At 44.5% G+C, this 25,016-nt stretch overlaps 1 protein-coding gene across 3 annotated transcripts in view; it reads left to right on the forward strand.

Annotated features, from left to right (window-relative positions):
- The window catches only part of fgf13a (fibroblast growth factor 13a), a 483,723-nt gene extending 471,790 nt beyond the window's left edge, over positions 1 to 11,933 (forward strand). For all 3 annotated transcript variants that reach the window (XM_063061170.1, XM_063061171.1, XM_063061172.1), the window contains one exon: positions 10,537 to 11,933. In XM_063061170.1, coding sequence (XP_062917240.1) covers positions 10,537 to 10,670 — 134 coding nt within the window. In that variant the 3' untranslated portion in view covers positions 10,671 to 11,933. The remainder of the gene's footprint in view (positions 1 to 10,536) is intronic.
- Positions 11,934 to 25,016: the final 13,083 nt, after the last annotated feature.

Raw genomic sequence — 25,016 nt, forward strand, 5'->3', positions numbered from 1 at the left:
AATCCATCAACCTCCATTTTAAATATCTCCAGTGATAATATATATACTCAGCCCCACCATCGAGGACATCGTCAAAAGGTGGCGCCTCACAAAGACATGATTTCAACTCTTTGCTACCATCAAGAAGGAGGTACTTGCCTGAAGACACCCAGTCAAAAAAAAGTAAAGAAGAAAACTGGGGCAGTCGTCCAGTGAGACACTGCATTGCATAGAGAGAGAGAGAAAGAGTTTAAAAGGAGCAAGTGGAAACTGTTGGCCCATCTTGCACGCCGCAGTCCCAAGGAGACACCAGATTGCATAGATTGAGAGAGAGTTTAAAAGAAGAGTGAAAATTTGAGAGTACAGAGTTTGTAGGTTCTTGTCAGAATAAAAGGCAAAGATAACAGGTTTAAGGAACCTTGGTTTTTGAGAGATAGAAACATAGAAAACCTATAGCACCACAATGCTGTGTCGAACATGCACGTACTTTAGAAATTACCTAGGGTTACCCATAGCCCTCTATTTTTCTAAGTTATCCAGGAGTCTCTTAAAAGACCCTATCCTATCTGCCTCCACCACCATTGCCGGCAGCTCATTCCACGCACTCACCACTCTCTGCATAAAAAACTTACCCCTGACTTCTCCATAAGACCATAAGACCATAAGACAAAGGAGCAGAAGTAGGCCATTCGGCCCATTGAGTCTGCACCACCATTTTATCATCAGCTGATCCATTCTCCTATTTAGTCCCACTCGCCCGCCTTCTCACCATAACCTTTGATGCCCTGGCTACTCAGATACCTATCAATCTCTGCCTTAAATACACCCAATGACTTGGCCTCCACTGCTGCCCGTGGCAACAAATTCCATAGATTCACCACCCTCTGACTAAAAAAATTTCTTCGCATTTCTGTTCTGAATGGGTGCCCTTCAATCCTTAAGTCATGCCCTCTCGTACTAGACTCCCCCATCGTAGGAAACAACTTTGCCACATCCACTCTGTCCATGCCTTTCAACATTCGAAATGTTTCTATGAGGTCTCCCCTCATTCTTCTAAACTCCAAGGAATACAGTCCAAGACTGGACAAACGTTCCTCATATGTTAACCCACTCATTCCCGGAATCATTCTAGTGAATCTTCTCTGTACCCTCTCCAATGTCAGCACATCCCTTCTTAAATAAGGAGACCAAAACTGTCCACAGTACTCCAAATGAGGTCTCACCAGTGCCTTATAGAGCCTCAACATCACATCCCTGCTCCTATACTCTATTCCTCTAGAAATGAATGCCAACATTGCATTCGCCTTCTTCACTACCGACTCAACCTGAAGGTTAACTTTAAGGGTATCCTGTACGAGGACTCCCAAGTCCCATTGCATCTCAGAACTTTGAATTCTCTCCCCATTTAAATAATAGTCTGCCCGTTTATTTTTTCTGCCAAAGTGCATAACCATACACTTTCCAACATTGTACTTCATTTGCCACTTCTCTGCCCATTCTTCCAATCTATCCAAGTCTCTCTGCAGACTCTCCATTTCCTCAGCACTACCAGCCCCTCACCTATCTTCGTATCATCAGAAAACTTAGCCACAAAACCATCTATTCCATAATCCAAATCATTGATGTACAATGTAAAAAGAAGCGGCCCCAACACGGACCCCTGTGGAACACCACTGGTAACCGGCAGCCAACCAGAATAGGATCTCTTTATTCCCACTCTCTGTTTCCTGCCAATCAGCCAACGCTCTATCCACGTATGTAACTTTCCCATAATTCCATGGGCTCTTATCTTGTTAAGTAGCCTCATGTGTGGCACCTTGTCAAAGGCCTTCTGAAAATCCAAATATACAACATCCACTACATCTCCCTTATCTAGCCTACTGGTAATTTCCTCAAAAAATTGTAATAGGTTTGTCAGGCAGGATTTTCCTTTAAGGAATCCATGCTGAGTTCTGCCTATCTTGTCATATGCCCCCAGGTACTCTGTAACCTCATCCTTGACAATCAACTCCAACAACTTCCCTACCACTGATGTTAAGCTAACAGGTCTATAATTTCCTTTTTGCTTCCTTGCCCCCTTCTTAAATAGCGGAGTGACATTTGCAATCTTCCAGTCTTCCGGAACCATGCCAGAATCTATCGACTTTTGAAAGATCATCGCTAATGCCTCCGCAATCTCCACAGCTACTTCCTTCAGAACACGAGGGTGCATTCCATCTGGTCCGGGAGATTTATCTACCTTTAGACTATTCAGCTTCCTGAGTACTTTCTCTGTGGTAATTGTGACTGCGCACACTTCTCTTCCCTGCCACCCTTGAGTGTCCGGTATACTGCTGATGTCTTCCTCAGTGAAGACTGATGCAAAATACTCATTCAGTTCCTCTGCCATCTCCTTATCTCCCATTACGATTTCTCCAGCATCATTTTCTATCCGTCCTATATCTACTCTCACCTGTCTTTTACTCTTTATATACTTGAAAAAGCTTTTGGTATCCTCTTTGATATTATTTGCTAGCTTCCTTTCATAGTTAATCTTTTCTCTCTTAATGACCTTCGTGGTTTCCTTTTGTAAGGTTTTAAAAACTTCCCAATCCTCTGTCTTCCCACTAATTTTTGCTTCCTTGTATGCCTTCTCCTTTGTTTTAACTTTGGCTTTGACTTCTCTTGTCAACCACGGTTGCATCCTTTTTCCACTCGAAAATTTCTTCTTCTTTGGAATATACCTGTCTTGCACTTTCCTCATTTCTCGCATAAACTCCAGCCACTGCTGCTCTGCTGTCTTTCCTGCCAGTGTCCCTTTCCAGTCAACTTTGGCCAGTTCTTCTCTCATGCCACTGTAATTTCCTTTACTCCACTGAAATACCGACACATCAGATTTCGGCTTCTCTTTTTCTAATTTCACAGTAACTCAATCATGTTATGATCACTGCCTCCTAAGGGTTCCTTCACCGCAATCTCTCTAATCATCTCCGGTTCATTACACAATACCCAATCCAGTACAGCCGATCCCCTAGTGGGCTCAACAACAAGCTGTTCTAAAAAGCCATCTCGCAGACATTCTACAAATTCTCTCTCTTGAGATCCAGTGCTGACCTGATTTTCCCAATCCACTCGCATGTTAAAATCCCCCACAATTATCATAACACTGCCCTTCTGACAAGCCTTTTCTATTTCCAGTTGTAATTTGTAGTCCACATCCCTGCAGCTGTTTGGAGGCCTATAAATAACTGCCATCAGGGTCCTTTTACCCCTGCTATTCCTTAGCTCAACCCATAAAGATTCTGCACCTTCCAATCCTATATCACCTCTTTCTAATGATTTAATATCATTTCTTACCAATAAAGCCACGCCTCCCCCTCTGCCCACCTTCCTATCCTTCCGATACACCGTGTATCCTTGGACGTTCAGCTCCCAGAGACATGCATCCTTTAGCCAGGTCTCAGTGATGGCCACAATATCATACCTGCCAATCTGTAGCTGTACAACAAGATCATCCACCTTATTCCTTATGCTGCGTGCATTTAAGTACAACACCTTATGACCAGTATTTGATACTTTTCGCTTTGATTTCATTGCAACTTTATTGCACTGCAACTCATCCCAATGGCTACACATTTGCCCCATCACCTGCCTGTCTTTCCTGACATCTTTACTGCTCACCATCTTAGATTTATTTCTGTTTTCCCCTTCCTCTGCTCTATCATTCCGGTTCCCATTCCCCTGCCAAATTAGTTTAAACCCTCCCTAACAGCTCTATTAAACCTTCCCGCCAGGGTATTGGTCCCCTTCGGGTTCAGGTGTAACCTGTCCTTTTTGAACAGGTCATACTTCCCCCAGAAGAGATCCCAATTATCCAAGAATCTGAAGCCCTGCCCCCTACACCAGTCTGTCAGCCACGCATTCATCTGCCTGATCCGACTATTCTTGCCCTCGCTAGCACGTGGCACAGGTAGCAATCCCGAGATTACTAACCTGGAGGTCCTGCTTCTCAGCTTCCTTCCCAACTCCTGGAAATCTCTCTTCAGGACCTCCTCCTTTGTCCTATCTATGTCATTGGTACCAACATGTACCAAGACAACTGGCTACTCACCCTCTCCCTTTAGAATATTCAGGACCCGATCCGAGACATCCCGTACTCTGGCACCTGGGAGGCAACACACATCTCTGTCAGGCTCACAGAATCCCCTACGACTACCGCATTTCTCTTCTCCCTCCTTCTCTCCAGCACAACAGCGCCAGGCTCAGTGCCAGAGACTCGGTCACCGTGGGCGTCCCCTGTCAGGTCATCCCCCTCAACAGCATCCAGAACAAGATATTTGTTGCTGAGGGAGACAGCCACAGGTGTGCTCTCCGCTATCCGGGCATTTCCCTTCCCTCTCTTGACAGTGATCCAGTTTTCTGACCCCTGTAGCCTAGGAATGACTACCTCCCTGTAGCTCCTGTCTATCACCTCTTCACTTTCCCTGATAAGCAGTAGGTCATGAAGCTGCAGCTCCAGATCCCTAACACGGTCTCTGAGGAGCTGCATCTCGGTGCACCTGGCGCAGATGTGGCCATCAGGGAGGCTGGAGGTCTCCCAGGATTCCCACATCTGACACCCTGAACAAAGCACTAACCCTGCAGGCATGCTATCTAATACTACAGGAATGAAACAGGAAAAATAAGTCTACTCACCCACTTACCTCGCCAAACAGACGAACTTTTTAAACTGCTAGCTCGTACCGTTAGCCGTGAGAGCCCTGCTGTTCCTGTCTGTCCGGGCCGATTCGCAAAAGGAGCGGCGGGGAGGGGGGGGGGAGAAAAAAAAAGGGTTGGCGCTTCACTCTGGCCTCTTCCCGTTTACCGCTGAAGCCCGTTGAAGCCAAAGCCCTACACTCTGCTCCCACTCACTCCGCTGCCCGCTCCGACAGCTACCCGCTGTATAGGGTGGTCTCCTTTTTAAACTCTCCGCGCAGTCCTGTTGACGTCACGTGCCTGCGCAGTCTCGCCCTTCTTGCACTCGAAGAAGTTTTTAAAAAAACTGCCTTCCTCACGACGCTCTGTAGTCCCAATCCAAAAGACTTCTCCTCTGTACCTACTTTCAAGCGTCCTTTTCAAGGCAGTTAGTTGACCTTTGGTCCCCACCTGGCACTCAGCTCTCACCTGTGGCTCCTCGTAGCTGTTTGCATGCGACAGCGGCCACACCCCGGGCAACGGCTTCGACAAGCCGGCTAAACCAGGTGAGGGATCTCAAACCCTCGGTGTCATAGGGAGTTGTCTACCCCAGCATGTGAAGAAAGACTCCAGCGGATTGAGCGGACAAGACCAATAGAAGGTCCAATGGTCAAGAAGGCGGTCTCTGCAAATGTTATGGAACGTGTAGAGCAGGACAAGACATAGAAGATGTCCTGGTCATCCACTGCGCCTAGTCCCATCTCCAGCCGTCTCGACTCTTGTCTTGCCACTGAATCTAGATGGGAATTGGGAAGAGAGAGTGAGGCTGATGCTGCGCAACTCTCCCTCACTTAAATCCAAATCACGCGCTAGTCTCGACACCATCAAAAGCCAGCGGGTGGCATAGTGGCATCAGCGCTGGACTTCGGGGCAAGGGGTCCCAAGCTGGAATCCAGCCGGCTCCCATGCATGCTCTCCATCTGTGCTGGGTTGAGCATTGAGCTAGCAACTCGACCTTGTAAAAAGTACTAATGGTGTCGAGGTCTTCATTGATGACGATGGACGAACCTACTTCCAAGCACCTTAAAACTATGCCCTCTCATGCTAGCCATTTCAGCCCTGGGGAAAAGCCTCTGACTATCCACACGATCAATGCCTCTCATCATCTTATACGCCTCTCATCATCTTATATACCTCTCATTCTCCATCACTCCAAGGACAAAAGGCCGAGTTCACTTAACCTATTCTCATAAGACATGCTCCCCAATCCAGGCAACATCCTTATAAATCTCCTCTGCACCCTTTCTATAGTTTCCACATCATTCCTGTAGTGAGGTGACCAGAACTGAGCACAGTACTCCCAAGTGGGGTCTGACCAGGTCCTATATAGCTGTAACATTATCTCTTGGCTCTTAAACGCAATCCCACGGTTGATGAGGGCCAATGCACTGTATGCCTTCTTAACCACAGAGTCAACCTGCGCAGCAGCTTTGAATGTCCTATGTACTCGGACCCCAAGATCCCTCTGATCCTCCACACTGGTATTGAACATTGAACACTGGTTAAGAAAAATGAGGTGCATAGCAGGTGTGGGCAGGTAGGAACAAATGAGAATATAACAAATGAATGAAAACACTTAAGAGCGAGATCATGAAGGTTAAAAGAAGATGCTCTAGCAGACAAGGTGAAAGAGAATCCTACTGGCTTCTACAGATAACAAGGGACAAAACTGGTCCTCTGAAGATGAGAATGGTATTCTATGACTGGAGCCAAAAGAGATGGGAGAGATCTTCAATGGATTTTTTGCATCAGTATTTACTCGGGAGACAGACATAGAGTCTATAGATGTGAGGCAATGCAGCAGTGAGGACATGGACCCTATAGAGGGGAGGCATTTGCTGTCTTGAGGCAAATTAGGGTAGATAAAACCCCAGGGCCTGACAGAGTGTTCCCTCAGACCCTTCGGGAGACTAGTTCAGAAATTGCAAGGATCCTGGCAGTTATTTAAAATATTCGTAGCCATGGGTGAGGTGCCGGAGGATTGGAGGATAGCTAATGTTGTTCCATTATTTAAGAAAGACACTATGAATAAACCAGGAATTTATAGGCCAATGAGCTGGGCATCAGTCGTGGCAAAGTTATTGGAAGGCATTCTAAGGGACCGGATGTATATGTAATTATATAGACAGAGACTGATTAGGGATAGTCAGCATGGCTTTGTGCATGGTAGGTTATGTCTAGCCAACCTTATTGAGTTTTTTGAGAAAGCTACCAGGAAAGTGAATCAAGACAAGACAGTGACTGTTGTCTACATGGACTTTAGTAAAGCATTTGACAAGGTCCCGCACGGGAGGTTGGTCAGGATGGTTCAGTCACTCAGCATTCAGGATGAGGTAGCAAATTAGATTAGACATTGGCTTTGTGGGAGAAGCCAGAGAGTGGTAATAGATGGTTGCCTCCCTGACTGGCAGCCTGTGGCCAGTGGTGTGCTGCAGGGAATGGTGCTGGGTCTGTTTGTTATCTGTATCAGTGATCTGGATGATAATGTGATAAGCTAGATCAGCAACTTTGCGGAAGACACCAAGATTGAGGATTCCTCCCAACTTCTCCCTCTTCCACACTCTCCCTCCACTTCCAACCTCTCCCTCCTCCACACCCCCTCCCTCTCCCACCCTCTCACTCTCCCAACCTCTCCCTCTCCCACCCTCTCCCTCTTCCACATTCCCCCTCCCTCTCCCACACTCCCCTCCCTCTCCCTCTCCTGGGCAAGCTTTCCCCAGAGATTTTCATGTTTGAGAGGGTATGCAATGACTCTGAAGTGAACCGAGAATTCTGAATTTTGCTGACTTCTATCTGTCCCCCTAACTATCGAGTCTCCTATCACTATTGTTCTGTCTGCTAAGCCTCTGAACGTGTCACAGTGCCATTGGCAGCTGCTGTTGTGCCTTGATAGGTCATCCCCCAGCAGTATCCAAAGAATTATACTTGTTGCTGAGGGGAGAGGCTACAGGGGAACCCTGCACGGACTGCTTACTCCTCTGACTTCTCCTGGTGGTCACCCATCTGAAGATTGCAAGCTGAGTGTGACCACCTCAGTAAAAATTTCATCCATGAGGTTTTCGGCCTCACAGATGCTCCTGAGTGCATGCAGCTCCATTTCCAGTTCCTGACCATGTCAGTCAGGAACTGAAGTTGGGTGCACTTCCTGCAGATGTAGTCATCAAGGAAACTATTAGATTTCCTGAAATCCCACATCTCACGGAAGGAGACAAGAGCCGTAGATGTCAAAATAATGAAACACAGAGTTAAAGAGGTAATGAATGGACCAATTCTACACCTATGTCTTAATCCCTTGGGGATTGAATGGAAAGGTTCTGAGAAGTGGTGTTTGAATCTGTACTTGGTTTCTACAGCACAGAGCAGACCTCATTATGAGCCCCAAGCAATATTATCCAGCTTCCTTCACACAGAGTCAAGTTTATTATCACTGTCTTATATAAAACCATAAAATACAGGAACAGAATTGGTCCATTTGGCACATTGAGTCCGCTCTGCCACTTCATCATGGCGGATCCAATTTTCCTCTCAGCCCCAATCTCCTTCCTTCTCCCCATATCCCTTCATGCCCTGACCAGTCAAGAATCTATCAACCTCTGCGTTAAATTTACATAAAGACTTGGCCTCCACAGTTGCTCTCTGGCTAAAGAAATTCCTCCTCATCTCCATTTTAAAAGGACGCCCCTCAATTCTGAGGCTGTGTCCTCTGGTCTTAGACTCTCCCACCATAGCAAACATTCTCCCCACATCCACTCTATCAAACCATTTCATCATTTGATAGGTTTCAATGAGGTTATCCCTCATTGTTCTGAATTCTAGTGAATACAGACTTAGAGCCATCAAACATTCTTCATATGACAAGCCATTCAATACTGGAATCATTTTCACGAACCTTCTTTGAACCGTCTCCAGTTTCAGCTCATCCTTTCTAAGATAAGGAGCACAAACTTGCTCACAATACTCCAACTGAGGCCTCACCAGTGCTTCATAATGTCTCAGCATTATATCCTTGCTTTTATATTCTAGTCCTCTTGAAATGAATGCTAACATTGCATTTGCCTTCCTCACCACAGTCTCAACCTGAAGAATAGCCTTTAGGGAATCCTGCACAAGGACTCCCAAGTCCCTTTGCACCTCAGTTTTTGTATTTTTTCTCCAGTTAGAAAATCATTAACTCTTTAATTTTTTCTACCAAAGTACATAAACATGCAGTTCCTGACACTGTATTGTATCTGCCATTTCTTTGCCCATTCTCCAAATCTGTCTAAGTCCTTCTGTAGCCTCTCTACTTCCTCAAAACTTCATGCCCCTCCATCTGTCTTTATATCGTCTGCAAACTTTGCAACAAAACCATCAATTCCATCATCCAAATCATTGACATGTAAAGTAAAAAGAACTGGTCTCAACAGAGACTCCTTTGGAACACCACTGGCCACCAGCAGCCAACCAGAAAAGGCTCCCTTTAAAGGTTCAAAGGTCCAATTTAATGTCAGAGAAATGTTTACAATATACATCCTGAAATGCTTTTTCTTCGCAAGCGTCCACGAAAACAGCGGAGTGCCCCAAAGAATGAACGACGGTTAAATATTAGAACCCAAAGTCTCCCCCAACTCCCCCACCTCCGCGCGTAAGTGGCAGCAAACAACAACCACCCCTCTTTGCCTCCTGCCACTCACCCACTGCTTTATCAATGCTAGAATCTTTTCCTGTAATTCCTTGGGCTTGTACCTTGTTAAGCAGCCTCGTGTGGCACTTTGTCAAAGGCTTTCTGAAAATCCAAGTACACAACATCAACTGATTCTCCTTTGTCTATCCTGCTTGTTATTTCTTCAAAGAATTCCAACAGATTTGTCAGGCAAGATTTTCCCTTGAGAAAACCATGCTGACTATAGCTATTGTATCAGGTGCCTCCAAGTACCCTGTGACCTAATCGTTAGTAATCAACTCCAACATCTTCCCAACCACTGAGGTCAAACTAGTTGGCCTATCTTTTCCTTTCTTGGACACATGACATGAAATCTGCTGCTTTGCACCAGCAGTTCAGTACAAAGACAAAAATATTATAAATTATGAAATAAATAAATTGTAGAAAATAAGGAGAAAATGTTCTTATGTTTATAGGCTAATGTAAATGCAGGCAGGCTTTTTCCATTGAGGTTGGGTGGGACTACAACCAGAGGTTATGGGTTAAGGGTAAAAGGTGAGATGTTTAAGGGGAACATGAGGGGAAGCTTCTTCACTCAGAGGGTGGTGAGAGTGTGGAATGAGCCGCCAGCACAAGTGGTCCATGCGGGCTTGATTTCAACTTTCCAGAGAAGTTGGGATAAGTACACGGATAGTCGGGCCGCAGACAGCTATGGTCACGGTGTGGGTTGATCAGAGTAGGCAGTTTAGCATGGACTAGATGGGCCAAAGGGCCTGTTTCTGTGCTGTACTTCTCCATGACCCTGACTGCTCAGAAATCTGATGTTGCAGGGGAAGAAGCTGTTTGTGAAACTTTGAGTATGGGTCTTCAGGTTCCTGCACCCCCTCCCCGTTGTTAGTAATGAGACTACACTGCACTTTCTCCCTAAATATAGCACTTTATTGTGCACAATTATTTCCTTTGTAACAAACACAAAATGCAGGAGGAACTCAGCAGGCCAGGCAGCATCTATGGAGAGAAACACAGAGTTAACATTTTGGGCCGGGACCTGATGCCACCTGACTTGCATTTTGTGTCCTCTCCTCTACCATCTGGTGTGTGTTGTTCTGGATTTCCAGCATCTACAGAACCTCTGTGTTGATGTTTTCCCTTGTACAACCTCAAAGCAATTTTAACAGTGGTCTTCTCTTTCTTTCTTCCAGTTGCCCTCTACAGAGAGCCATCACTCCATGAGTTGGCGGAGGTTCTGTCTCGCTCGGGCACCCCCACCAAAAGCAGAAGTGCCTCGGCCGTGCTAAACGGGGGCAAGGCAGTCAGTCAGACTGAATCAACGTAGCCAGCTGGAGGGACTGCCAGGTTCAGGCTCATCGCCAGTGGATGCTCTCAACCGGTTACTAACAGACACTCTCTTTCTGTTGTAAAATGACTCAGGAAACCAGCTGCTGGGCTGGGTAGAGTCGCTCTCCTCTCCGCCTTTTAGGTCTTCTGGTTTTTCTGGGGGTGGATAAATCCCGATAATTTTAGCTGAGAAAACGCTTGTGCAGCTCTCCAGACATCCTGGAGAGCCGACGGAACCTCATTTTGGAAAAGTGGTGCAGCAGAAGAAATGCCCCAAACGTCCCGACGTCTGACTTCTCACTGGGAAAAGAATCATTAAAAGTATCACAGCTTGTTCGTCAGCCGAGGGCAAGTTACACTTCAACATTGAACACACACACACTCCAAGTTCAGACTACATTGGCTGTTACCAGAGGATTGTAGATACCTTTGGGTTTTACTAAAGGAATGAGGAGCACACAAAATCTAATTGCATCATGTTCTTGGCTCAGTGCTGTTTGGCCCCATCTGATACATTAGCGTCTCCTTTCTTTTCTTCATAGGTAGTGTTCTGCTCTCCTGCAGTTCGATAGTTTTTTATACTCCAACAAATTAATAGAATCTCTTTCAAAAGCTATTCAGGGTTGCTAACTCAAAAACTGACGGGAATGAAGCCGTATCTCAGGCTAATTACACCGTGGTTGAAATTGTAACTGAAAACAGACTTGAGGAAAGGGTTTCTAGATTTGTAGTAACAGTACTATATTAGAGTAACACCTAGAGTCCGGATATCTACTGGTTAGCAAATTTCACCCTTGTGACTTGTTCTCACCTTGTGATTTGCACTTTGACCTTTATTGTGGTGACTTTTATTCTTAAGGAAACTGTAGAGTTTTGGGTGACTTCATTTTTATAACAAAGAAGAAAGTCTTATTTGTAACACACTGCCGGATATTCTTTTCTTGTGCTGGGCATGGTGGGAATTGTTGTGAATGAAGTTTCCTTTGGGGAGTTTACCCAAAACACATGCTACACAAAGGTTGTTGTTAATCTGTCTGTTAGTTTAGACTTTCATTTTGGTTTATTTGTTGCATGGGAGAAAGGTGGTGATAACGGAATAGAGCTGCATGACTTAGGATTTGTGTGTTAAACATGTTGGATAACCTGCTCAACGCATTTCATGGGTTATAATGACAAGCAGTTTCTCTGCTACTCTACTCTTGACTTGTTTATTATTTGTTGTACATACCTACCAACAGATGCACTGAATAAAATATTTATATGAAGGTACAAAGTCTGCTCATTTGTGTGTGTGCGTGTATGTCTATGTGTGTGTGTACGCATGCATATGTGTGTGTGTGTGTATGCGTGCATTTGTGTGTGCGCATGTGTGTGCGTGCGTTTGTGTGTGTGCGTGTGTGAAGGGTCTTGATCCGAAACGTCAACTCTATAGGTGCTGCCCGACCTGCTGAGTTCCTCCAGCATTTTGTGTGTGTTGTTCTGAATTTTCAACAATTACAGAATCTTTTGTGTTTATCATTTTAGCATTTTTCCCCTTCCTTTCCAGACCTGATGATGAGACTCAGTCTGAAATGTTGTCTGTCTATTCTGCTCTGTAGATGCAGAGTCTCTGTGTTAAAGCCAAAGAAAGATGCATATAGAATCGTGGAGTCATAGAACATAGGCTCTACCACCCACCTAGTCCATGCAGAACCCGTTGGACACAACTTGGACTGTATCCCTCCGTGGCTGTCCTATCCACCTACCAATCCAAATTTGTCTTAACTTTTGAAATGCACCCCACATCCACCACTTCTGCTGGCAGCTCGTTCAGCACTCTCACCTCACTCTGAATGGAGATCCTCGTCATGGTCCTCTTAAGTATTTCACCATTCACCCTTAGCCCGTGACCTTTAGTTCTAGTCTCACCAAACCTGAGGTGGGAAAGCCTGCATGAATTTGCTCTATCTATACCCTCATAATTTTGTAAACCTCTATCAAATCTCCCCTCATATAGGGAACGAAGTCGTGAACTATTCGACCTTTCCCTGTGACTCATGTTGTCAAGTTCTCTGCACTCTTTCGATTTTACTGACATCTTTCCTGTGGGTAGGGGTTGAGAACTGCACATGATACTCCAAATTAGGCCTCACCAATGTCTTATACAACTTCAACATAACATCCCAACTCCTGTACTCAATACACTGATTTATGTTTGAAAGTATTGGAACAAGAACACACAACACTACAGCACGGTAGGCCCTTTGGCCCACGAATATTGCGCTGACCTTTTAATCTATTTTAAGATCAACCATAAGACAGGAGCAAAATTAGACTATATGGCCCATCGAATCTGTTCTGCCATTCCATCATGGCTGATTGATTATTCTTCTCAACCCTATTCTCCTGCCTTCTACACATAACCTTTGAGGCTTTGACTAATCAAGAACCTGTCTACCTCTGCTTTAAATATAGACCATAAGACATAGGAGCAGAATTAGGCCATTTGGCCCATCGAGTCTGCTTCACCATTCAATCATGGCTGATCTTTTCTCCCCCTCCTCAGCCCCACACCCCAGCCTTCTCCCTTTGATGCCATGTCCAATCAAGAACCTATCCAGCTCCACCTTAAATACACCCAGCAACCTGGCCTCCACAGTGCCTGTGGTAACAAATTCCAAAACTTCACCACTCTTAGTCTAAAAAAATTTCTCTATCCCTCCAGAAGACATCCCTCTATCCTGAGGCTGTGCCCTCTTGTCCTAGACTCCCCCACCATGAGAAACATCCTTTCCACATCTACTCTGTCTAGAGCTTTCAACATTAAAAAGGTTTCCAACATTCAAAATGAAATCCACCATCATCCTAAATTCCAGCTAGTACAGGCCCAGAACCATCAAACGTTCCTCAAATGATAATCTTTTCATTCCCAGAATCATCCTGTGAACCTCCTCTGAACCCTTAGATCAGGAACCCAAAACTGTTTACAATACTCAAGGTGAAGCCTCATCAGTGCCTTATAAAGCCCCAGCATCACATCCCTGATCTGACAGAAATATTTCAAAGGTCATTAGAAACGGGGATGGTGCTGGAGGATTGGCGTATTGCTCATGTTGTTCCATTGTTTAAAAAGGATTCTAAGAGTAAACCTAGCAATTATCGGTCTGTGAGTTTGACGTCAGTGGTGGGTAAATTGATGGAAAGTATTCTTAGAGATCGTATATATAATTATCTGGATAGACAGGGTCTGATTAGGGACAGTCAACATGGATTTGTGCGTGGAAGGTCATCTTTGACAAATCTTACAGAATTTTTTGAAGAGGTTACTAGGAAAGTTGACGAGGGTAAAGTGGTGGATGTTGTCTATATGGACTTCAGTAAGGTCTTTGACAAGGTTCCACATGGAAGGTTAGTTAGGAAGGTTCAATCATTAGGTATTAATATTGAAGTAGTAAAATGGATCCAGCAGTGGCTGGATGGGAGACACCAGAGAGTAGTGGTGGATAACTGTTTGTCAGATTGGAGGCCGGTGACTGGTGGTGTGCCCCAGGGATCTGTACTGGGTCCAATGTTGTTTGTCATATACATTAATGATCTGGATGATGGGGTGGTAAATTGGATTAGTAAGTATGCAGATGATACTAAGATAGGTGGAGTTGTGGATAATGAAGTAGGTTTTCAAAGCTTGCAGAGATTTAGGCCAGTTAGAAGAGTGGGCTGAAGGTTGGCAGATGGAGTTTAATGCTGATAAATGTGAGGTGCTGCATTTTGGTAGGACTAATCAAAATAGGACATACATGGTAAATGGTAGGGCATTGAAGAATGCAGTAGAACAGAGAGATCTAGGAATAATGGTGCATAGTTCCCTGAAGGTGGAATCTCATGTGGATAGGGTGGTGAAGAAAGCTTTTGATATGCTGGCCTTTATTAATCAGAGCATTGAGCATAGGAGTTGGGTAAATGTTGAAATTGTACAGAGTACAGAGAAGATTTACTAGAATGTTACCTGGGTTTCATCACCTAAGTTACAGAGAAATGTTGAACAAGTTGGGTCTTTATTCTTTGGAATGTAGAAGGTTGAGGGGGGACTTGATAGAGGTATTTAAAATTATGAGGGGAATAGATAGAGTTGACGTGGATAGGCTTATTCCATTGAGAGTGGGGGAGATTCAAATAAGAGGACATGAGTTGAGAGTTAAAGGGCAAAAGTTTAGGGGTAACATGAGGGGGAACTTCTTTACTCAGAGAGTGGTAGCTGTGTGGAACGAGCTTCCAGCAGAAGTGGTTGAGGCAGGTTTGATGATGTCATTTAAAGTTAAATTGGATAGATACATGGACAGGAAAGGAATGGAGGGTTATGGGCTGAGTGCAGGTTGGTGGGACTAGGTGAGAGTAAGAGTTCGGCACAGACTAGAAGGGCCGAGATGGGTTGTTTCCCTGCTGTAATTGTTATATGGTTATATATTCTAGACCTCTTGAAATGAATGCTAATATTGCATTTACTTTCTTCACCACCAGCTCAACATGCAAGTTAACCTTCAGAACGTTCTGCACAAGTTCCTTTGCATCTCAGATTTTTGGATCACCCCACCCCATAGAAAATTGTCTGCACATTTATTTCTTCTACCAAAGTTCATGAACATGCATTTTCCAACATTGTATTTCATTTGCCACTTTCTTGCTCATTCTTTCCAAGTCCTTCTGCAGCCTTCCTGTTTCCTCACCACTAACTGCCTATCCACCAGTCTTCATATCATCTGCAAACTTGGCAATAAAGCCATATATTCCATCATCTAAATCACTGATATGCAGCGTAAGAAGGCGTGGTCCCAATACCGACCCCTGCAGAGCACCACTAATCACTGGCAGCCAACCAGAAAAGGATCCTTTTATTTCCACTTGCTGCCTCCTACCAATCAGCCAATGTTCTAACCATGTTAGTAACTTTCCTGTAATAACTTGGGCTCTTAACTTGGTAAGCAACCTCATGTATGGTACCTTGTCAAAGGCCTTCTGAAAGTCCAAATATACAACATCCACTGTATCCTCTTTATCTATCCTTCTTGTAATCTCCTCAAAGAATTCCAACAGGTTCATCAAGCAAGATTTTCCCTTAAGGAACCCATGCTGATTTTGTCCTATCTTGTCCTGTGCCACCAAGTACTCCATTCTTAACAATTGACTCTAACATCTTCCCAACCACTGTGAGGCTAATCGGTCTATAATTTCCTTTCTGCTGCTTCCCTCCTTTCTTAAAGAGTGGATTTACATTTACAATTTTTGAGTCCTCCGGAATATGCCAGAGTCCAATGATTTGGACTCCATACTCAAAGACCTGGCCTCCACAGCTGTCTGTAGTTCCACAGATTCACCAACTTCTGGCTAAAGAAATTCCTCCTCATCTCTGTGCTAAAGGGGCATCCTTCTTTTATGGGCCTGTGGCCTCTAATCCTAAACTCACACACTATAGGAAATCTCCTTTCCAAAGATATTCTTAAGTATTTCAGCTTCTGTTTGAAATTTGTAACCAAGTTTGTGACTTATTTTCTGATTGCTTTTGACTCAGTTGTAAATGTTTAGTTGTTCACTTACATACTGTGGCTGATTCTGTCACTGTTAACAGCCACTTCATCGAGGGTTGGGTTGACTGGGTGTTAGGATAACATTGGAAGCTCAGTTATTTATTTATTAAATCAGCTAGCCACACTCTCCAGCAACCCTCACCTAATCACAGGACAAGTTGAAATGACTAATTCATATACCAACTGGTACATCTTTGGACTTGGGAAGAAAACAAGAATACCCAGAGGAAACACATGCATTCCACAGGGATTTCACACAAGGAACACAATACGGTCCCAGGAGCCATTCTCACTGCTCCAACGATGTGCTGATGGATGAAGAATGAAGAATAAAGAAGAAGAAACTTACCACATATGTACATTGCCCAAGCCTGTTCTCACCGAAGCCTGTTGAGTGAAGCCTCCCACTCTAACACTGGCCCACTCTCACAATGGCCGCTCCAACAATGACTGCTCTGCTTGTCCCTGCCTTATTTTTATTTGCCCTTGCTAATGAATTGCTATTTGATTGGGCCACTTGCTAAAAACCTGCAAGCTCTTCTTTTTTAAATTTCACTCACGGAGATATGAGTTGCCTCCTCTCTCTTTCCTGATTTGAATGGGCCACTGGAAAAACATGCACAAATCAAGAGCTGTGGAAGAACCAGGGGATTCGTATTTTGCTGAGGGCTGGAGCTGTGGCATGCAAGACCGGTGAGCCAGAACTACCATATATAAGAAGTCCAGCTATGACCTATGGACAGCTATCTTAAAAGTGAAGAAACAATTCCAATTGAGATTAGAGACGGATGCGGGAGCCTAAAGATACACACTTTACTTTTCAGGAACAGCTTCTTCCCAACCGCCATTGGATTTCTGAACAGACAGTAAACACATGAGTTCTCAGCAGTTTTTGCACTAAATATTTAATATAATTTTTATATAGACTTTCATAGTAGTTTATAGTTTCATTACAATGTACTCTACAGTACTGCGCCACAAAACAACAAATATCACGGTGTACGGTATGCTGGTGGTATTAACTCTGAGTCTGAAGTTTGTACTTCCTTCCCATGAGCACAGGTGATTCCTCCAGGTGCTCCGATTTCCTCCCACGGTCCAAAGACGTCCCAGTTAGTAGGTTCATTGGTCATTGTAAAGTGCCCTGTGATTAGGTTAGGGCTAAGTAGGTGGGTTGCTGGCTGTGCAGCCTGTTGGGCCAGAAGGGTCTACTCCAAGTTGTATCTCTAAATAATTAAATAAATAATCTACAACCCAGTACATGAGCCCCACATCACACACCAGCTTTCACATGGCATCTCAATGCATGCAGCTCAACATACACTACATTTGCGTTCTTCTGGGAATCTCCATTCAACCTGACCCTAACTCTCAGCCTCTACGTTTGGTTTCTGGTCTTTCTCAGTGTTAATACCTCCTTCTGCCTCCCAGACCCTCCAGCACGACAGCCCACTCACATTATGCCTGGAGTCCTGCTGTGAACCATATTTGGAGCACAGCTGTGCAGGACCTGGTGCCCAGTGGATCTCCAGGACCAAAACTTGCTCTTGGAGAGTAAGTGACATTGATACCTTTCATCACTCTGCTCATGAAGAGCTAGTAATTAGTCAGATTGTAGTGCTCCTACTTTCTGCAAACACAATATACCTGGACAATTTGCCACCTTCTTGGGTAGATGTCAGTGTAGTAACTGTGCTGTAACAGCTTGGCTGGAGACACAGCTCGCTCTGGAGTGCAGATAGTACTGATCTGAATCAGCAAGCATTCCTGACCCTGTTAGTAGACTTGTCAACAGGGCAACAGGACAAAGCTCTGGAAGCTCGCGAAGTTGATGCAGCTGCAAGATGTTGAAACTGGTGGTATTGATCCAGAGGTTCTTCGGAAGTCAAGAATGAACCAAAAAGAAAAACCTGCTGCTAAGGTTTCCACCTGAAACATCGACTGTTGATACCTCTTCATAGACGCTGCCTGACCTGCTGAGTTCCCCCGTGATTTTCTGTGTGTTGTTTGTGGCTGTTTATTGAGTGTTGCAAGAGCGTAGGGAAAGAGAAAAGAACAAAGAGTTTGTGGTCATCTTATACAAAAATAGCTCTGACTAAAAGATAACAATGTTCCACTGACAACAACATCTAAAGCAGCCAGATTCAAGAGGTGTGAACCCTGCTGCAGAAAAAAAGCTGAGAAGCTTCTAGAAAAACACAGGAGCAGTGATACAACAGTGACTGGAATATTCACAGAACAATTAAACAGTACTGCAGGTGATGGTATAAAATACAAGCCAGTATAGGAAAGATTAAACGGTGAGAAAAATATCAATTTTACACTCTAATCCAAGAAAGGTCACCGACTGATGTCAGTGATGACCCCTGCTGATAGTTAGCACAGTTAGAGGATCAAGTGTGATGATTAATTCTCAGATCCCATTCCATCGTCACTGAACCCCATGGTCCACCTGCTGAACAAAAATTTTCACCCGGTTAGAAATTTCCAATTAACCTCTTCAGCTTTTGGACAGAGTGTGATGTGCCACGGAGAGTATCCTAACTGGATGCATCACCATCTGGTATGGAGGGTCATGGAACAGGATCGGAAAAAGCTGCGGAACGTTGTAAACTCAGCCAGCTGCATCACGGCGACTAGCTTCCTCAGCATCGAGGATACCGTCAAGAAACATTGCCTCGAAAAGGCAGTATCCACAATCAAGGACCCCTTCACCCAGAACGTGCCCCCTTCTCATTGCTACCACCAGGGAGGAGGTACAGGAGCCTGAAGGCACACACGCAGTGACTCTGGAACAGCTTCTTCCCCTTGGCCATCAGATTTCTGAACAGACACTGAACCCATGAGTATTTCCTCAGTATTTTTGCTCTCATTTTGCACTAGTTATATACTTACTGTAATTTGTAATTTTATCACTATGTATTGCAATGTAAAACAAGTTTCACAACTTATGCCTGATTCTGAGTCTGATTCCATCTTGCTCATTCACGCATGAACTACTTCATTTGTGGTGGAGTTGTGATTCGAACATCACACTGTCCGAATATCAAATATCCCCTCACCTGAATTGGTCACGGAGCAAAGGTCATTGATAAATGAGCTGTTAATGGTTGGGCCCAGGGCACTTCCTTGAGAAACTCCTGCAGTGATGTTCTCAAGCTAACACAACTGGTTGCCAACAGGTAAAACTATCTTCCATTGCCCAGGTAGAATTTCAGGCACTGGAGAGCTTCCACCCGTAGCACCACTCTTCCCTCATTGCTCGGTCTTAGATGCTGGCTCCTCCCCTCACCACCCACCCCCCAATCCCGTGGGGGCACCTTCGCCACAAAGACTGAGTGGTCCAAGGGGCCGACTCAGTCTGACCCCTTCAAGCTTCATTGGTGATGGACAATAGCTGCTGGACTCACCCTGACCCTCCTGATAAATGCAGATAAGTTCTGCATTCCCTTCCAGGCTGTAGACTGCTGACTGATGGACTTTATGGGAAGACTATTATTTAAATGGGGAAAGAATTCAAAGGTCTGAGATGCAACGGGATTTGGGAGTCCTCGTACAGGATTCCCTTAAAGTTAACCTCCAGGTTGAGTCGGTAGTGAAGAAGGCGAATGCAATGTTGGCATTCATTTCTAGAGGAATAGAGTATAGGAGCAGGGATGTGATGTTGAGGCTCTATAAGGCACTGGTGAGACCTCACTTGGAGTACTGTTGGCAGTTTTGGTCTCCTTATTTAAGAAAGGATGTGCTGACGTTGGAGAGGGTACAGAGAAGATTCACTAGAATGATTCCGGGAATGAGTGGGTTAACATATGAGGAACGTTTGTCCAGTCTTGGACTGTATTCCTTGGAGTTTAGAAGAATGAGGGGAGACCTCATAGAAACATTTCGAATGTTGAAAGGCATGGACAGAGTGGATGTGGCAAAGTCGTTTCCCATGATGGGGGAGTCTAGTATGAGAGGGCATGACTTAAGGATTGAAGGGCGCCCATTCAGAACAGAGATGCAAAGAAATTTTTTTAGCCAGAAGGTGGTGAATCTATGGATTTTGTTGCCACGGGCAGCAGTGGAGGCCAAGTCATTGGGTGTATTTAAGGCAGAGATTGATAGGTATCTGAGTAGCCAGGGCATCAAAGGTTATGGTGAGAAGGCGGGGGAGTGGGACTAAATGGGAGAATGGATCAGCTCATGATAGAATGGTGGAGCAGTCTCGATGAGCCGAATGGCCGACTTCTGCTCCTTTGTCTTATGGTCTTAATTAGTGACCTTTTCTTCATGAAACCAGAGCAAATCTCAGCTAGATGGAACAATGTGCAGCTTAGGGCCTGTGCTATACCGTACTGTTCTATCCACTGGTATGAAATCATTGCAATCATATCAAGGTGATTGGGGGAAAATATAGGGGGCAAATTAGAGGTAGTTCTTTTCACTCAGAGAGTAGTGGGTGGATGGATTGCCCTACCAGTGGTAGTGGTAGATACATTTGGGGCATTTAAGAGACTCTTAGATAGGCATGTGAATGACTGAAAAATGGAGGGATATGTGGAAGGGAAGGGTTAGATTGATCTGAGAGAAGGCTAAAAGGTTGGCACAACATCATAGGCTGTAGGGCCTGTTCTGTGCTGAAATGTTCTGTGTTCTGTGTTCTGTGTTCTGGGTTCTGTGTTCTGTGTTCTATGTTCTATATTCCGTGTTCTGTGTTCTGTGTCCTGTGTTCTATGTTCTGTGTTCTGTGTTCCATGTTCTGTGTTCTATGTTCTATGTTCCGTGTTCTGTGTTCTGTGTTCTAGGTTCTGTGTTCTATGTTCTGTGTTCTGTGTTCTATGTTCTATATTCCGTGTTCTGTGTTCTATGTTCTGTGTTCTATGTTCTGTGTTCTGTGTTCTGTGTCCTGTGTTCTATGTTCTGTGTTCTGTGTTCCATGTTCTGTGTTCTATGTTCTATGTTCCGTGTTCTGTGTTCTGTGTTCTAGGTTCTGTGTTCTATGTTCTGTGTTCTGTGTTCTGTGTTCTGTGTTCTGCTTCATGTTCTAATTACCAACATTTCCCAAGGGATCCCTATTGATTATAAAAGGACTCCTTGGCCCCCAATTTCTAACATTGATAAAAAAGAGGTTTCAGATGCATCAGGGACATTACTACTTGTTGCTTCCCCTCCAAGTCTCACACTGCTGTGCATTGGAAATGTGTCACCAGTCCCCATCTGAATCCAAAAACCTCCCCCCACCCCCAAATGTGAAATCCCCTTCAGTAGAAAGTCTGCAGTAGTTCAAAAAAATGGCTCACCCCCACTTTTGAAGGGGTTTATGGATGAGGGTCTCACTAGCCATGTCACAAGCAACTGTGATAGGCCAAACCCTTCTTCTTCTTAAGCCCATCACCCCCACTGCAGCATAGTCTGACAACCACCACTCACCAGAGTCGTCTGTCCTAGTCCAGTCTTTCAAATTGTCCCCAGGTGTAACCCATCTTCAAAGGTCCTTCTCCTCCCAGGAATGAGGTCTTTGGAGCTCCTGTTGGTGTTTCAGTACCTCTGGGTTTTTACGGGATGGGGTCACTCTCCCCTTGCCCAACACTTCTCCTTTCACAGCCGGGCTTGCTGATTGACCATGGTGGAGTTAGCCCAAGCCATTGAGTATATTTAAAGCAGACGGTGATAGGTCCTTGAATAGTAAAGGTGTCAAAGGTTATAGGAGGAGGCAGAAGAACAGGTTTGAAGGGGATAATAAGTCAGCCACGTTTGATAGCCAGAGCAGACCCAATGGGCCAAATAGCCTAATTCTGCTCTGTGTCTTATGCTGGACGTAAGAAGTTCTTCTGTTAACTCGTCTACTGGAATAATTCATGCCCTTGAGTGCAGGGGGAGAGCATTAGCTGAGTGAATTCTCTAGCAATAAGCAGACAAAGATAATCCGCAGCCTTGCTGGAATTTTAATAATTCCTGCTGATAAGCTGTCATGACTTTGTTTAATATTGTAGTTTGAATGCCAGGGGAGAAACCTCTCACTTACTGACAGCTCTGCAGATTAATGTCAGGATATTGCATCTGTCCCCGTTAACTAGTGCTTGGAGTGTGAGCTGAGAATATTGCCAATGATGTGATGATACCCTTCATTCAACCACCATACTCTTAGGATTTGCACTTCTTGGAATTTTGGAAAGTCACTTTTCAAGAATGTGTGAATTGGTAGGTTAATCATCAGGGACCCTCATCATCCTGACCATGCTCTCTTCTCACTGTTGCCATTAGGAAGGAAGTACAGAAGCATCAGGAGTCACACCACCAGGTTCAGGAACAGTTACTGTATTACCGCTCATCCGTCAGGCTCCTGAATTGGCCAGTGCAGATAACGTCACTCACCTCAACTCTGAACTGATTCCACAAACGATGGGCTCACTTTCACAGACTCTACAACTCAAGTCATCAGTAATATCTATTTATTGAAATACTTATTACTAATATTTGTTTTTTTTGCATTTGCATAGTTTGACTCCCTTTGCACATTGATAGTTTGTCAGCCTTTGTGTAGATTTTCATTTGTTGTTCCTCTCTGCGCCTTTGGCACATCGGGCGGCAAACTTGCCTTTTCGTTAGCATTTGTTTCCTTTTTCATGAGGCCAGATTGCTAGCTCGATGCTCAACCCAGCACATATGGAAGTCTACAAGGAGCTGGCTGGATTCGAACTTGGGACTACTCACTTTTAGGTCTGGTATGGATACCACTACACCATTAGCAGGCTAGTACTTCATTGGCTCTATTGTACTTCTTTGTTCTACCGTGAATATCTGCAAGGGATGAATCTCAGGGTTGTATATGGTGATACATATGTACTTTGATAATAAATTTACTTTGAACCTTGAACTTCAGCAGTAAGATTGTCCCTGGTAAAGAAGTGAGTGTTGGGATCTGGAGAGTGTAGATGAGAACGTGCAGGAAATAAAATCTGAGATTATCATGGGATCAGTGTAAATAGCAGAGGGCAATAGACATTGCAGACTTGGTGGACTGAATGGCTGTGTGAAAATCTCACCTGAAGTCATTCTCCATGCTCACTTCTTCCTAACATGCCTCTTGAAACAAGAGAAGAACCAACAATTTTTTGCAGATGATTGCTGCTGGAAGCCGGGGGTTGGTGGGATTGTTTCCTCAAAAACAAATTGTAGTTAAATCACAATACATTTGAATAATAAATAACCTGCAGTCTCTGAGTGGATTCCAGAAGGCAGAGGCAATGAGAAGGCTGCGGGATGGGACAAAAGCCAATTTCACTGATTAAAGCTTCCATTGTTCTCCAATTAAAATGAAAAGGGAGATTGAAACATGGAGGCAAATATGGAAGTGAGTGCCAGCTGCCTTCCTTTGGTTCACTGGTGGGATTGCTCTGCTATCGGAGAGGGGAGGCTGCCTTTTGATCACTGGTGGGTTCACTCTGCTATGGAGAGGGAAAGCCCTGTTGCTGGGACTGAAGTAAGTTACCCAGGTTTTCTGCATTTTGGATATGGATTTGGACAATAGACTTCTTCTCAGTCCCGTAGATTTTTTATATTCTGTGTTTTTCACCAGGTCTTTCTCGCTTTTGTGTGTGTGTGGGGGGGGGGGGGAGGCGATTTATGGGGTCAATGTGCCTATTGTTTTGTTCATTTTTGTGCAGGGAGTCTTCTTCTTCTTTTTCTTCTTCATCTTCTTCTTCTTCTTCTTCTTCTTCCCACATCATTGCGTACATGCCCAAGTAGGCTGGTATAAGAAAGAAAGCAAGACTCATAATTTATACTTTATTGGGTTTACAGAAATATTTTGTACACCTCTATCATGTCATCCTTCATCTTCTTCTCCACGACAAACAATCCCATCCTATCACTATCTCCTTATCACTCAAGTTCATCAAATAGGCACTTTCCTTGTGCACCCTTGTAGCACCCTCTCCAGCTTAATCATATCTTTCCTTGGATGGCAGCTGAGAATCACCCATATATTTCCTTGAAAGTGATGTCATGCAAAGGTAGGGTCATAAAGAGAGCTTTTGACACATTGTCCTTCCTACAGTAAATCAGAGCAGTGAATATGGGAGTTAGGATGTTATGTTGAAGTCATATAAGATATCCTGAAGTGGGAGGGAGAAGAGCCAGAGGTCGTGGTACATATAGGTACCAATGACATAGGTAAGAAAAGGGGAGAGGTTCTGAAAGGAGAATATAGGGAGTTAGGAAGGGAGTTAAGAAGAAGGACCGCAAAGGTAGTAATCTCGGGAATACTGCCTGTGCTACGTGACAGTGAGAGTAGGAATGCAATGAGGTGGAGGATAAATGCGTGGCTGAGGGATTGGAGCAGGGAGCAGGGATTCACGTTTTTGGATCATTGGGACCTCTTTTGGCACAGGTGTGACCTGTACAGAAAGGACGGGTTAGACTTGAATCCTAGGGGGACCAATATCCTGGCGGGGAGATTTGCGAGGTCTACTGAGGTGACTTTAAACTAGAATGGTTGGGGGGTGGGGATCAAATTAAAGAGACTAAAAGAGAAGAGGTTGGTTCACAAATAGAGAAAGCTAGTAGACAGTGTGTGAGGGAGGATAGACAGAGGACAGAGATCAGGAGCACTCAGACCTAAGATATAGGGGACAAGGAAGAAAAAGATAACAAAGTTGCTTGCTCCATTAAGGATAAAAAGAGGGTAAGAGGTGGAGAGTTTCTTAAATGCATCTATTTTAACACTAGGAGCATTGTAAGAAAAGTGGATGAGCTTAGAGCATGGATTGATACCTGGATATATGATGTTGTAGCTATTA

The sequence above is a fragment of the Mobula hypostoma genome, chromosome 10, assembly GCF_963921235.1.
Source record: "Mobula hypostoma chromosome 10, sMobHyp1.1, whole genome shotgun sequence".
NCBI lineage: Eukaryota > Metazoa > Chordata > Chondrichthyes > Myliobatiformes > Myliobatidae > Mobula > Mobula hypostoma.